This window comes from Medicago sativa, chromosome 4 (assembly GCF_051527215.1).
Source record: "Medicago sativa cultivar Bolivia chromosome 4, Bolivia_mono, whole genome shotgun sequence".
NCBI classification, from domain to species: Eukaryota; Viridiplantae; Streptophyta; class Magnoliopsida; order Fabales; family Fabaceae; genus Medicago; species Medicago sativa.
In genome coordinates, this window is record NC_140752.1 from 34782742 (window position 1) to 34798665 (window position 15924).

General features: G+C 36.1%; 1 protein-coding gene across 1 annotated transcript; it reads right to left on the minus strand.

The window, feature by feature from the left end:
• Window positions 1-6488: 6488 nt before the first annotated feature.
• Window positions 6489-8439, minus strand: LOC146928997 (uncharacterized). Its single transcript, XM_085707186.1, has 2 exons — window positions 8225-8439; window positions 6489-6714 (listed from the first exon to the last, which is right to left on the minus strand). Exons 1-2 carry the CDS (start codon window positions 8437-8439, stop codon window positions 6489-6491), a joined length of 441 nt encoding a protein of 146 aa, XP_085563312.1.
• Window positions 8440-15924: the final 7485 nt, after the last annotated feature.

Below are 15924 nucleotides of genomic sequence, written 5' to 3' on the forward strand. Positions count from 1 at the left end.
AACTTGAATTAAGTCAAGTAACACAAAATACACATCTCTCTAAGAATGGAACACGAGTTGATTCAACAAACGGTTGTTGTTAAATCATCAGTTTGAGTAGCACAAGATCTAAATGACTTGAACTTTGAGAAGTGACTATATGCCATGGGATCTTATAAAGAATCTATGTACACAAACCATATATGGATATTGGAATGTGATTTTTCTTTTAGAAAACTGACATGGATGGTATTATGAATACCTTTAAGATGTGATTGATTGTAGAAGGTTTCATGCAACTCGTGATGCAAATCATGACGAAACTATTACATCATCATAATGCTTAAATCTAACGATCCCACTTGTCATTATTGTATAATGCAAATTCTAGGAGATGGACAACGATGTTGCATTCTTTAATTAGAATGACCTTGTATATGTATTTGACATATATGTAGGGTTTCGTTAATCCAAAGGATGCTAGAAAGGTATATATATTACAAAATTCATGTATGAATTGGAGCAAGCTTCTTGAAGTTGAATTATTTGTTTTATTAGTGAAGTTTTATGAAAAACTTTGATTAATAAAAATCTTGTGCACACAAGGAGAATAGTGGGAGCATTGATATTAGTTTGGTGGAGTATGTGGATGACATACTAGTCATCAAAACAATTTATCTACACATATGAGACATGGTTAGAAAATTATTTTCAATATATACCAAAATTGATTGTAGTGTTCGACACTAGAATACTTTCAAGAATATCCATGGATGTCTTAAAGGACTAAGGATTGTTTCTTGAACACGGATTAAAGGAACATTGTAAAGAAGTTACAATGATGCTGACTTTAATATCGGTGTACAGTATATCCAAATCGCAATTTGGAATAAATGCTATGCTTGGATATCAACTATGAAATTTGTAAAAGTACAAGCTTCAAATAGTTGTTGTTTCTATTACAGATGTCAAATATATATGACTTGGATTGTTTAGCTCATAACTGAGCGAAACCATGTGTCTCTTGCGTTGCGGATTCCATTGATCCCGTCTGAGGTGAAATTGGTTTAATCTTGCGAGCAATGAATACTTGATCTCACCAATAATCCAAATGTATACTTTGACACTTCAATTTCTTTTCGATGGAAGATCGAAAGTGGAAATTGAAAGAAGTGTAACCTACCAACATAGGAAAGAGTTCCTTATCTACTAGAATAGTATCATGCCCAGGGTGTGCTTGATGCTAACACTTGATCAATATATATTGAGTTAATATTTGATTGGCTTTTAGTGCTAGTGGGAGATTGTTGGAGTAAGCCCTAATATCCAATCAAAATTGATTGGGTTTGGCTTTGTATCATGATATTGATATAAATATATATTGTGAATATATATAATAATAAGGCATTTCTTTATTGATTTTGTTATGTTTCAAAATAATAAAGTCCCTAGAATAGATAGTTCATGTAATGGAATATTAAGTGTGACTTAATCATGAGATTACATTACGTAAAGAACGCTATTCTTAAACATATCCATAGTCAAGCTTTAATATGAATTGGGATAATAATAAAGCATAAAGACTATTATGTATGTAGACTGATGACCGCATCTCATGGGTCATTGATATTGAGATATTAAGTCTATACATATGTATAAATATTAGGGGTAATATTTATACTGGATTGACCCACCGTGAGAATACTACATAGTATGTTATGAAAATGTCATAAGATATTCTCACAATGATAATAATGTATATCGCTCTTAGACCTGAAACCACTATGATCCCTAGATGTGGACTCAAGTGCTTTGTTGCCATTCTAACGTTGTCTGTAAAAGGATAACCATAACATTGGTTGATGGGTACTTGATGAATCATGCTGAGGGACATGAGTGTCCTAGATGGGATTTGTCCCTCCTCATAAACAGGAGATATATCTTTAGGCCTCTTGATGAAATATGACTGTAAAATTGCATGGCCATGCCGAACTAAGTCAATATAAGATATTGGACTTATTCGTTATTCAGTATATTTTGGAATCAAGAAATATAAATATTGATCTATACAAGGGTGACAATAACTATGCCTTGGGATCAATGAAGATATCGAGACAAAGGAGTAAATATACACATGAGTGTTATCATGGAAAGGTTTCGTCAGATCACTTGACATTCTTGTCACTTGGGTAGCAATGATGTGTTGCTAGATACCGCTCATTGTTTATAATATTAAATATTAGATTTAATATTATTGCCAACGTGACTAGAACCTATTGGGTCACACACAAAGAACAGTCAAAAGAGAAATATATAAGTATGACTTATATAAGGGGTGCGTTTAGTAAATAACGCTAATTAGTTAGCAAAATTACTAAACTCGTTGTTGGGCTTACTGAAGCCCAATAGTGAATTATGACTTGCAGAGCACACTAGAAGTTCTATAAATAGAACTCTGGTGCTGAAGTTTTAGGTTACACGTTTTGAAGCAACCCCTTTCTTCTCTGCACTTCCAATTCATTGGCTAGCACCGAGTTTTGGAGGAGCACTGTTCGTGTGGACTTACTAGAGGCTTTGCTGCTTTGCTTAGCTGTGATCGTGATTCAGAACAGAAACTATCGAGGTAACAATCGTATCACTGATTCATGTCAAATTCGTAATGATCCAAGGAAAGAAAATCGAAATTCTTCTTCTTCTTCTTCTTCTTCTTCCGCTGTGTATGATATCTTTCGATTTTCCTTCAACTCTTCAGGTAGAAATTAAGCAGGTAAAGAAAGAAGTAGCTGAAAATTCAAGGAGCTCCACCAAATCCTTGAAAAATACCAAGTTCATATGCTAGTAGTGGAAATGGCGAAGCAAAGTCTGTGCTGCATCAATTTTGTGTAGGAATTGCTGCACACAACAGTGGATACATCTGAGGAGGACTACATATCACTTACTGAAGAGTGTCGCCTCAACTTTGAGGTACATGCATCCATCAAGTTTGATGGTGAAGGATTATACACTCCATGTGTGCATAGAGGAAACATATATCGGTGAGGCCTTGTGTGATTCCTGAGCAAATGAAAACCTTATGAGTCTAAAAAGGGAAAGCGAGTTAGGGAATCTAAAAATGAACCTATATATTAACTCAATTGGATATGGTAATGGTCATGTTGAAATGGGGATCAACATACTGTATGATTTCCTGATCAACATAAGGGGCTACGATTTCAATTTGGATATCGTAATAACTGACACCACAGATAGTTATGATTTTCCACTCATCCTAGAAAGAGGATTTTTTGCTCAGTCTGAATTTATCTTGGATGTTGAACAAGGGCGAACCATAATCAGAAGCTCAGATGTCTACCATGTGTTCACTGTGACTTACCCTGTATATGAAATAGGCGTAAGTCAAACTCCAGACTGGCTTTCATTAAGGGAACTGTGGATGAAATCTCGAGAAGAGGAGTTGAAGAAGAACTAGCAATGAGATACATGATTGAAGAAGAATCTGATTCTGAAGATGAAGAGGAAGATGAGGAGCATGAAGGTCAGGGGCTCCCAGGACCAAGTTAGACATATCAGTCAGGCTCGGGGAATACAATATGTGCTGAATAGGACGCAACCAATTGATCATAATGACAGAGACGTTAACACGCGCTGAATGGGAGGCAACCCATTAATTTATTTTTCTGCATTTTATTTTCTGCTAAGCTGAGATTTTCTTTCTAATCAACTTCATTAATTTTTTTGTTACTAATCCTCAAGTTTTATCATATAAAATTTTATTCATTTGCATTTACATTTACAACCTTACAACCTTTCCTTTTATGCTTTAATTTGTTTTAGTCTTAGACAATCATTTCAGAACGTTTACAGAGGAGGCTAGGTTACCCTTACATTCTAGAACACGATAACTATAAGGGCTTACTACTGCATGTACTCATATGATCACCATCTCTTTTCTGAAAATCATATTGGGTGAGATTTAGATCCAATTATTTCCAATCCATTCTAGGTTGTAAGTTAGTATAATTCTTTCTATTATGAGTGTTCCATATGAATGCTATTTTGGTTCGAATTTGCGGTCGTTCTGTACAGACGATCGATTAAGTTATATTACACACGAGACAATTTTTTCTTTGGTTCCTTGAGCTTTTGAAGCAACCATTTTTTTATATTCTTATTATCCTTTGTGAAACCACTTTGAGCCTCCGAATGCAATTTTATTTGTTGTTACTAAGTGATGAATCATGTCATAGTCCTGAACCTCAAATCCACCTTTTTTGATTTCTTTGGAGTTAAATAGGTAATTATTTTGACTTGGTATGATTTGAAGCTAAGTTTGGGGTTGGTCTTTGGAATTAGCATCATTTTAAATTTGGGGTGGGTGTTTACACCGATTTTTGGTAAGGTAAACTTCATTATCCGTCAATGGTTTAGGACCAGATAATGTCATTTTAAAATGGTTCGTTCAAGTCTCGCGGTTTATGATATCACTTCATGCATTCTTTAAGAACAAACTTACTGTTTTTGATGTTAGAATTGCACCGATATCTTTTAATAAAAAGTTCTCTCATGACAACATGATAGAAAAATGCTCAAGTGAGCATATTCAAAAAGAAAAAGAAAGATGAAAAGAAATGCAAGGAGGAAAATAAAACAAGAATAGTAATATTAAATTGCAGGAATGTAAATGTTGGTTGAAATCTGTCAATCTATCTACTCCTGAACCCGTTTGCTCCGCGGCGTGTGGGTGCTAGAGTTTCAAAAATCAAGAAACCAACCATCTGTTCTTATTACAAACTGATATATATATATATATATATATATATATATATATATATATATATATATATATATATATATATAGACCTTGTAGGAAAAACCACCACTAAATCCTACAATCTAAATTAAAAGTAGAAATTAAAAGTAGAAATAACTTCCTAAGACACTAGGAAATAACTTCCATGCACTAAGACACTAGGAAATAACTTCCATGCACTCCAGCTTTGTTTTCCGCTACACGTTCCATTTTTCCTTATTGCACTCCAACTGTAACTTTAGATTATTTCTACTTGTCTTTGGTAGAAAAACCATATGCATGCAACATTTGGTTGAAATTGTGGTATGTCGAAGTCTATATGCTCTTGGTCGAAATCCCTTTGCACTTTGTAGTATGTCTAAATAACCATATGGGTTGTCGAAATCTTAATCATGATTTCGACCAAATATTTTATTTTTAGTATTAACTATCGGGTACCAGTAGAACTTATTTATCAAAAGAAAAAGATTGCCATGGGTCTACACAAAAAATAGAAAAAAGAAAAAAAATCAAGCGCCAAAAACATCAAAAATTTTGGTCTTTAAAAAAAAAGTTTATTTATGTCAAAAAGAAAAAGATAAATAGTTCTATATACCCATCTTCTTTGATTCAAGGAAAGGAAGGTTGGCAATTCATTAATGTTTAGCAGGAATCCTTAGGTTGATAATCTAACTCCAATTTCTTTTATTAGCCTTCTTTCCCAAATATATCCACCTTTAACCTAAGCCACGCTATTTCCCTGAAAGACCTCAAAGTTTGTATATAGTTTAATCTTGACTATTTGTTTTGAATTGTCTCAAATTTACAGCAAGGTACATTCATGTGACAACTGGAGTGGGCAAATGTCGTGACAAACCTACTGACTTTAGGAGATACATACGTCTCTCATGGAAAAGAGTGTGTTTGAGACTATGAGCCACTTTCTCCAAGTCTGTCCCATTTGAGTGTAACGAGGTAATTTCATCAATGTTGTAGACTTGATGAATGATGTTCTGACCACAACTCCCGGAAATGTATGTTGAGATGATTTATTTGGATGTCGATGTAATGATGTTTTATTCTGTTGCGATGTTTGAGAAAATTATTTATGCATGTTTGGTGTATTATTGAAGAAGTAACATCTAATTTATCACTTTTAGAGTTTAGAGTGTTACACAACTCCCCTTCACAAGTCTCTCTGATCGAATTTTGCTCTCCACCCTGCACATTTTGCTCGCGCCCTGCAACCCTTCCATATTTACCCTTGCGCATGTTAACTAAGGCAAGTGTAAATGTATGCGTTAGTTAACATGCTTTACACAACTTAACTCACGCAAGTGTAAACACTGCGTCAGTTAACTTGCGCAGCCATTGGCACATGCGTGAACACTGCGTGAGTTAACTCACGCAGCCAGTAGCACATGCGTGAGTTAACTCACGCACACTCTGTGCATACATCCAGAAGAGGCAGAAACCTCTATTTTCCCTATTTTTTTCAATCCTTCTTTCATATATTCATTCAAGCATACATTTTTCATCATTCATTCAAGCATTCATTCAATCAAGCATTAACTCATAATTATATTACGAAAAATAACATAATAAAACAACAGAATAAAATAACGCATAATGTCATAAAAGTGCTAAAAAGTGCAAATGTAATAGGATTACAACTAAATCCTTCAAAATGTCATAAAAAACCTAGAAAATATCATAAAACCTACTCCCGTGGACTCCTATTCCTCCTTCGCGGAGCCGGCACCTGCTCCAGCATGCTCCACTCAGATTGTATGCCCTGCATGATGCGAAGAACCTCTGGATTACCAAACACATCAGGATGCCCAATTGCACTGTCCACTCTAGCTCTGATGTTGCTGATGATCTGGTATGGGTCAGGAGGTGATGAAGTAGTTTTTAGCATCAAACGAGATAAGTATTTGTATCGTCTCCACAGGGATTAGTGCGACATCACGGATATATTATCATCAAATATCATTCCAAGTATTAAGAGTACTTGTTTGTTTGAATTGAAATGTAACTAGCTAAACTAATTGCAAAAAGTAAAAATGAGATTAATAAGGATTGAAACTTGTTAGGAGTAGCGTTCCTTAACCAAGCGTCACATGTAACCTAATGATCCATACGAATTCTAGCTTTATAAACAACATTATCACAATCAATTCTAAACTATCCTTCGTGTCCAAAGTGATATAATTAACTCTAAGGTATCGTTTAAACATTCGTGTCCAAATCCCTTAAACGATAACAAAGTCGATCGAATAACCTAATCGACCGTGTCCAGCCTGATTAAATATCCAAAAGCATTTAACTCTTGATTATGGTGATTATCACAAGATTAACAAAGATGTCAAGTAAGTTAACCTAAAATATATTGCTATTCTAGCTCTAGATTCAAGAGTTTATGTCCAAAGCATCTTGAATCTCATTGAAAGCATTAACACAAGAATAACAACAATATTGATTATAAATTGCTAGAACCATATTTTGCAAAATCAAAAGGATTACATGTTTAGCAAGATCAAGTACCTCTCATCCCAACAAAGAGTATTTAGCTACACATCATCATGGAAGCCTTGCAAGGATGGCTTGAAAAGGAAGGATTCATTCTCCTAGTGATGTCTCAACAAAGGAATAAGATCCAACTTCCAAAATCACTCTCACTCTATATGCTCTTGCCCTATTTCTCTCTATGATATTATCTATGAAAGCTTAGAAAAAAACTAAGAGAAAAATATGAGATATTCCTAAGACTAATATTATTTATTTCCCTAATGAACTTCTAATATATATAATATATCAAGCCCAAAATATCTAAAAATAATATCTAACATAATATCTAACATAATATCTAAATAATATCTAACATAATATCTAAATAATATCTAACAAGAATAGCAAGTGGGCCACTTGAATTGAGCAAACCGCCTAACTCACGCTAATAGCGCCAAAATCGCTAATAGCGAAATTTCTTTAAGCTCCAGATATGCCAATAGCGTGTCTCTCTGGACTTTGACACTTCTTTGAACACGCTAATAGCGTAGAACACGCTATTAGCGCCATTTCTTCAAGCTTGCTGGACAGCTTTTACCATTTCGCACTTTTTCATGATAAATTGGTCTTTGATCAGTGTCTTGAGGCTAATTCCTGCACAAAAGGATAGAGTAATGATAAGTAAAGCGTAATAAGGCATTTAACGCTTATTTCTCGGCTTTTCCTTCAATAACTTGCAGAACAAGTAACAAAAAGTGCTTAAAATATAACATGAATTTAACACTTTTATGACACTCATCAGGAGGATGTCTGGCCCACTGCTGCTTAACAAGAACCTCCTCATAAGGAGGGAAGGATGAGGAGGGGCATCAGTTGTGTAGTCAGGAATGGCCGCAGGGGGGGTTCACAATAGGATGTGATACTCTAACGAACCATCTCATGTACCCCCTAGTATGAGCCCACGACTGGTTATCCGGAACCGGATCACGCCTATGCTGATGGCCGAGGACATGTAGAGCAAACTCTGTGAAGGCCTGGGCCACATCATCCGTCGCAATAAGCTCAATGTCTGTAGGAGGCCTGGGAATTTTCTGGACATACCCGTACTGCCTAAGAACCCACTCTGGCAAGTGACTGACCATCATGTCGCTCCCGGCCATGATCCATCAGGAGTACCAACATATATCCTGAAAGGGCGTGATGTGTCGTCGTCTCTCGTACGGCCTCCAGGTGACATGAGAAAGGTCCATTGAATCGATGGCAACTCTATAGTGTCCAGGATTAGAAAAGCCCCTGGGAGGTTTCCATTGACTCACAAGCGGGGAAACAGTAGGGTCGTAGGCATCATCATCAATCCTCGGAGTGATGTTCGAGAAGTGCGCCAAAGTCCATCCCTGCAAACACAAAGAAACAAATATTTATATCACCACAAGAATTATACAAACAACTAAACATTTACGATCCAATAAGTAAAAAAGAAGAAAAACAAATATTACCACAAGCAATGTCATGTAACCACCAATGGAGGCCACAAATGAGTCGGAGGTAAGAGATAAATGCTCATATAGGAAAGCAAGTCCCATCCCACCCCATGACCAGCTGTCCAACTCGTCCATATCTTGCAGCACAAGCAGCCAAAGAAGATTAATATTTTTGCTGTTCTTGGCGGAAAAAATGGTCCAACCAAGCAAGAGCAACAGAAACGCCTTAACGCAGGCCAGCCTAACTACAGCTCGTTCGTGTTGCTCCTCCTCTGTGTGAATCTCACGAAGCTGATTACACATATTCAAGAGCTCCTCGTATCACCTCTTCAGTACACCAAAATTGATATGAGAACCACCCTGTTTTGTTAGCTCCTTAGCGGCATCCTCCTCTGTAAACAGGGATTCATGTTATAGAGGAGGATGCCATGAGTATCAGAGAGATGCCATGAGTATCACCGCTCCTAAATGTAAGCTATGGAATTTCGGTGTGATGGTGATACTCCGCTATGGAATTTGTGTTTCCTAAATGTAAACGGTGATACTCCGCCTGCATCATCGCTAACCCCTCCTCACGGGTTAACTCTCTATCAGGAAAGAGTCTCCCAGTGATGGGGATGCCTAGGAGACACGCCACATCATCTAGTGTGATGGTCATCTCTCCAACAGGTAGATGGAAGCTGCTGGTCTCCTCATGCCATCTCTCTGTCATCGCACAAACGAACCCGTGAGATATGTTCTCGTACCCACTAGTAAGGAGGGGAGTCAGACCGGACATATTCACTTCATCCCAAAACCACTCATTTTGTTCCCCCGGCATAGGCAATGCCAAATTTTTAATGCTCAACTTCTTCCCGTGCGACATACCTTTCACCCTATGTTTTCTTCGAAACTGAATACAAAAACAAAACACAACAAACAACACCGTTAAATAAATAATAAGTAAAACAAACATTAAATATATGCTAACATAAATGTTAATTCTAACATTAAATAAGTAAAATAATAATTAGAATAAGTTGTATAAATAGTAAAAGAAGTAAAATAAACGAATAGCATAGAAATTTAACAACAACATTAATTATTTTAATTGAATTTCAAAACAAAAAAGAAGTAAAATAAACATTAAATTATACTTACATCGGCATCAACCCATATACTGCATGCCACATGTCCACCAAAGTTAGGTAAAAGCGTGAGATCAGAAGGCCCCCACTGCATAGCTGTCTGGGCTGGCCTCGTACACCACCCTCGGCATCCCCTGAAAACGAGCCCCACCATCTTGCTGCTCAGGCTCATCATCCTGCTGAGGCTCCTCAATAACAGGCGGCTCCTCAACAACAGGCTCCCCAATAACAAACTGATACTGGTGAGGATGAGGCTCCTAAAACTGATACGCATGATCCTGCGGCTGCTGATGGACCTCATAATGCTGCTGATACTGCGCCGAGTCCACCGTCTGGGATGGACCCGTCTCCGACGTTGACCCCCCTGCAGCATGAACTCTACCAAGTCTCATTCCCCCACCTCTCCCTCGACCAGCCATAGGAGGGCGTGATGCTTCTTTCTCCTTCCGTGCACTACCAGTAGGGGAAATCTTCCCTGCCCTAAGTCTGTCACTCCTATCCTGAGGCGGCTCAGGCGGTCTCTGAGACGTATTTCTCCTAGACATATCTGCACAATATTTAACAAAACACAAATTCCATATACATTTTCACACGCACATTGTGTCATTTCCAACTGTAGTCAACGATTTTGGGGTGTCAAAACATTAATTGGTTTTGAATCTTCGATTTTTGGACCTCTCGATTTTTATTTGTGGGAAGGGAAAAAATGAGTAAAAACCCTTATTTTTGATCCGGGGGTCGGTTACGATTGGGGAAGGTGTTAGGCACCCGCATCGTCCACGGTACTCCGTGGTAACCTCCTACCTACTTTATCTTGTGCTACATTCATTTGTTTATTTTAAAAATTATTGTCTAAGACTTAAATGAAAGAATGGAGGGAGGAGAAGTATGTTTTTGTTGTTTTTTATATTTGATTTGGAAGGATAAATCCTTTGCTTACATACCTTTAAAGAAAAGGGATCAAAACCCAATGTAGTTCACTCTTAAAAATATTTTTGGTGGGTTAGATTGATTTTAATTTGTTTTTGAAAATGGTTTTAAGAAGGGGATTAGAGGCCTCAAGGCATTGGAAGTAAAATGAAAATGAGGTTGTTTTAATTTTAATTAAGAAATTTAGTCTAAGTTCACTTAAGATTCATTAGAAATTTGATTAAGAAAATAAAGGAAAAAACCTCTTGGATTTGGATCCAAGGTCTATTAAGAAAATAATTTGACTCTTTGCTTATTTGATTTTTGAGATAAAAAGATTTTTCTAAACTAGCGGTAAATTAGCGTAATAAAACGAGCGTAAAGCGATAAATAAAGTGGTGTAGTGTCGTGTGTGCAATTACTACATTATTACATACCCTTCCTAGATACATTCTAAGAGAAATAAAATGCGCAAAAATAAATTACATTAATACCTAAATACACACTAAAAATTAATGAGAATAACATAAATTGCAAGAATTAAAAAAAATGCATGAGATTATACTAAAGATGATGCAAAAATAAAGCATACCAAAATATTAGATCATGAACCAACATGGTTTAGAAGAACATCACATACGAAAACAAATATCAACTAAAATGCATGGCATTATTAGGCATATAAAGAAAAATACATGGAAGGCAAGTTTTGAAAACAAATACTAAAGCAACATTAACCAAAAGATACGTGTTATGCAAGTTAAAATCTGTAAAAATGCATGAAACCGAATTAAAATATCATATGAGTTTTAAGAATGCATGAGATATGGTTAAAATTTTCTTTAACTAAAATTGAGTACTAAACATGTATGATATTAAAACAAGAGAGTGTATGAAAACAAAATTAAGAAATACCAATGCATGATAATGGATTTAAATAAGCTGCTAAAAAGTTATGAAAATACTAAAAGAAATAGAAAAGAATGCAAGCGTTTTTTTTTTTTTTAAAAAGAGATGCAGAGGGGGTGCAGCAAGTAGTGAAGGGGGTTCAAACAGCAGGTAGTTTAACATGAAACAAACAGAATACAAACACAGTTGGGCTTAAAGCATAAAACGGTGGGCTCAGACTGTGCAGATCTGCACCGTCAGATGAATCCTAAGGTCCAGATCTGAACACAGGGGAATTCATCACAGCCACTCAAACAAAAAGATCACATGGTTTTAAAAACAGTAACACAGGGACCGTCAGATCGTATATCTGACGGTTAAAAACCAAGGTACAAAGGTTAATAGTAGCTGTTAAATCAAAGATCTAACGCCATAAAAGGATGGCGCATGGTAAGCTTGCTAGGTGCGCACACATATGATTAGATAGAGGTATATGAAGAAAACACAACACATCATACATTCACACAACCCTAATTTCTTCTCACTAAACAAGTGCATAAAGAGAAGCTCTACAAAAACAGAGTTCTCTTCTCCGACGAACACACCAATGCCGGCGTGGTGGCCGGCCACCCTAGGGTGGCGGCGCTGCCGCCGGCCAACGCTAAACAATCTCTGATTCAGAATTTTCTTACAGTTTTACAAATCCTTTTCGTTACTTAGTATGAATCCGAGGTCGTTTTATTGAATTGGTGTCTTGATCGGAGTAGATCTAAAGATTTATTTTTGAAAAAAAATTCTTCACATAACCACAAAATAGAACCAGATCGACATAGTACTTGAGTGAAAACACGATTTACCTCTGTTTAAATCAGAGGTAAAGATTTGAAACAGAAAAACTTCTATTTTTTCTCTTCTCTCAGTTCTGCTCCGATTTGCTTCTTCTTTGTTACTGGAAACTCGAAAACGAAAGCAAAGAAAATGTAGAAACCAAATTGCTCTTTGTTGAAGCGCTACTGGATCTCTCTGAGTTCGGATCCGAGTTTGTTGTTTTGGATCGGTGTAGTTTTGGATTTGTGTATGAAGGTTTTGTGATGTGAACGTTGTAGGGTTATTGTTACTGGAAAATTTTGAGTATGAACATTCATCGGTTGTTCATGATTTTTGATGATTTTTGTTTGTTTTGATTTTGAAAATTGAAAAAGGGAAGAAAATTAGGGTTTGTTGACTTGATTGGTGCGGCTACCAATGATTGGGGAATAATTTCTCTGACCCTGTGCAGTCAAATGACAGGCTTTTTATAGCTGTGAACTAGGGTTTGAGTGCAAGTTAGGTGCTGACTTGTGATTGGTGTGATTGGATCACAACAATCACAGACTGACACATGGCCTGGCTTGGAGAAAAATAAAAGAACTTTGGATGCTTTAGGGACCAATAGGATGATGACATGTATACAAGACCCAAAAAATAAGTGAAAAAGAAAAGAAAGTTAAGGGAAATAGAAATTTGTCACGTGAGTGACAATTCTTAAAAAACAAATATAAATAAATAAATAATAATAAAAAGGAAATAGGATAAAATAAAATAACAAAATAAAAATGCCCCTTTCGGTAAATGAGGTATTTTAAAATACCTCTCGACCGAAATTTCAACTGAAACAACTAAAAAACACGGTGTTAAAGTGTAATCAATGCTTATTTTTTTCAAGTATTTTACATGCATATAAATTCTAATATAAATATTTTGTTAACATATCTTAGCCGTATCGTATCCTAATTTTAAAAATTTGGCGTATCCGTGTACCCTATCGTACCTGCACCCGTACTACGTATCCGGGCTTCATAGGTTAGAACACCCCCTTGCAAATCCTCCATAACAAATTGCGAGCTTTATTAAGGGAATTCACCTTCCAGATTTTATGTCACTCTCCTTCAACATAGAACCGTATATTGTGTAACAATTCAATCATAGCCAGTTTAGAACTAGTCTTAACACTATACCTCCCGTTATGTTCCATCATCCACATTATTCTATCATTCTGAACTTCCGCAAATAATGGTGTGTCGAGAATAGCTTGCACCATATCATCTGAAAACAAAGATTCAATCTTATCAATGTCCCATACTCGTTCCTCGTCAGCTATTAGATCATACACACGTAAACTATGCACACCTTGGCTTTGTGGGGATTGAATCCAACTATGATGAACACATCGAACCCATGAATCATTCATCACATTGACTTGCTGCCCATGTGCAATTGTCCACCTACAACCATATAAAAGTAACTAACGCGAATTCCAAATACTCCGCCAAACAAAGCTCGGGTTATTACCGAGTTTAGCACCCAAAAATTAAGAGCGGGGAAAGTAACTCGATTTAAAACTCTAGCAACCAGAGATTCAGGTTTAGACAGAAAGCTCATCATTGCTTAGATACCATAGCGAGATTAAAAGCTTTGAAATTCCGAAACCCCATTCCACCAAACTCTTTGGGCATGCCCCAAGGACTTGTCCGGTTGCATCTGAAAAAGGGCTTGATGCAATTCTTCCTTTGTAATAGGTGATGTAAGCATTATATTGTCATCCATCGAAACACACTGGCTCATCAAATCCAGTACCGGTTCATGGACTCCCTCATTCGCAGAAAATAGATGCTCAAAATAAATTTGTGCCACGTTACACATATCCTCCTGTGTATTGTGAAGGAAGATTTGAAACACTTATTTTTTCAGATGCAATTTCTTTGGCAGAATTCGGTGCTTGCTTTTAAATTGGTTAGGCTCTGCTACAATAGCTCAGGGTGCTCTTTCATATCATCTCACTCATTTTGGCGGTCTTGATGGTTTTTCCAAGCAGGTGAGACTATCAATGAACATTATTTGGCTCTCTACTGTTTGGACAATTTGGAGAGAAAGAAATGAGAGTTTATTTCAGCAAAAGGAGGAACAACCACGAATGTTATGTGAAAAAAATTAAGTTTCAAACGTTTTGGTGGTTAAAATTGAAGTACAGCTTATTGAATTTTGATTTTGTCGGTTCTTTCTTGACTTTGAAATGCAACTTTGAAACTCTTTTAAATCTCTTCTTATACTCCTTATACTGAAATAACTTCTTTAGTTTGGTTATTATATTTCAGTTTAGTCTTTAAAAAATAACATCAATAAGGCATAACATAATTAACATTGTTCCTCTAAAAAAATAATATTTAAACATTGTTAATGAGGGGTACACGTATTTGATCGAGCAAAAGAAAAAGGAAACTTGTGAAATATGTAATGGTAACATCACATGTGGAAAACATTTTGTACATGCTATATTCCTCGAAATGATTTTGCAATTCCGTGTTGAATTTTTAGTTCAAATAGTCAAACAACTAAAAAAAATCAAAGTCCCATTCCCACCAATCTAATGGCCTCTATATGATCCAGTGTATGAAATCCTTTTTATTTTAACTAATGTGTATGAAATGGTAGCAATGAATAGTAAATAAATCATATTATAATGTATTTGCATCTTTTAAGGAAAATGCTAATTAAAGTTCATGTATGCTGTTTAAGGATCTTAATTGACAATTTTTTTATGAAAGTTTGTGTATTTAATCAATGCATCGAAAATTGGACTCTATTATTTTGGATGAAATGAAATGAGCTATCCTCCAGTCAATTTTTTTTTTTTTTAAATTTAAAATCATTAAAAAGTGTCCTAAAATATTCGTTTCCAAGACCCTATTTTTAAAAAGGCAACATTGGTCTATACCGTAAAAAAACGTTAGTACAAAAGTGCCAAATAAATTAAACTAAAAAAATAATTGAAATTGTACAGGAGGAGGCCTTTTGGAAGAAAAGAGCGAAAATGCACTGGTTGAAGGAAGGGGACATGAATACCAAGTTCTTTCATACATCTGCGATAGCCCGTGGCAAAGTGAAGAAGGTTAGTAAGCTCCGAACGGATGATGGGAGGATTGCTACGTCTCAAGAGGATATGTGTACTGTGGCACAAGGTTATTTTGAGCAACTTTTTGCTGCGAATGCAGGTGTCCATGAACCGGTACTGGATTTGATGAGTCAATGTGTGTCGATGGATGACAATATAATGCTTACATCACCTATTACAAAAGAAGAATTACGTCAAGCCCTTTTTCAGATGCAACCGGACAAGTCCCCAGGTCCAGATGGTTTTAATCCGGCATTTTATCAGAGATTTTGGCATGTGTGTGGTGATGATATTTTTTCAGGCAGTGGT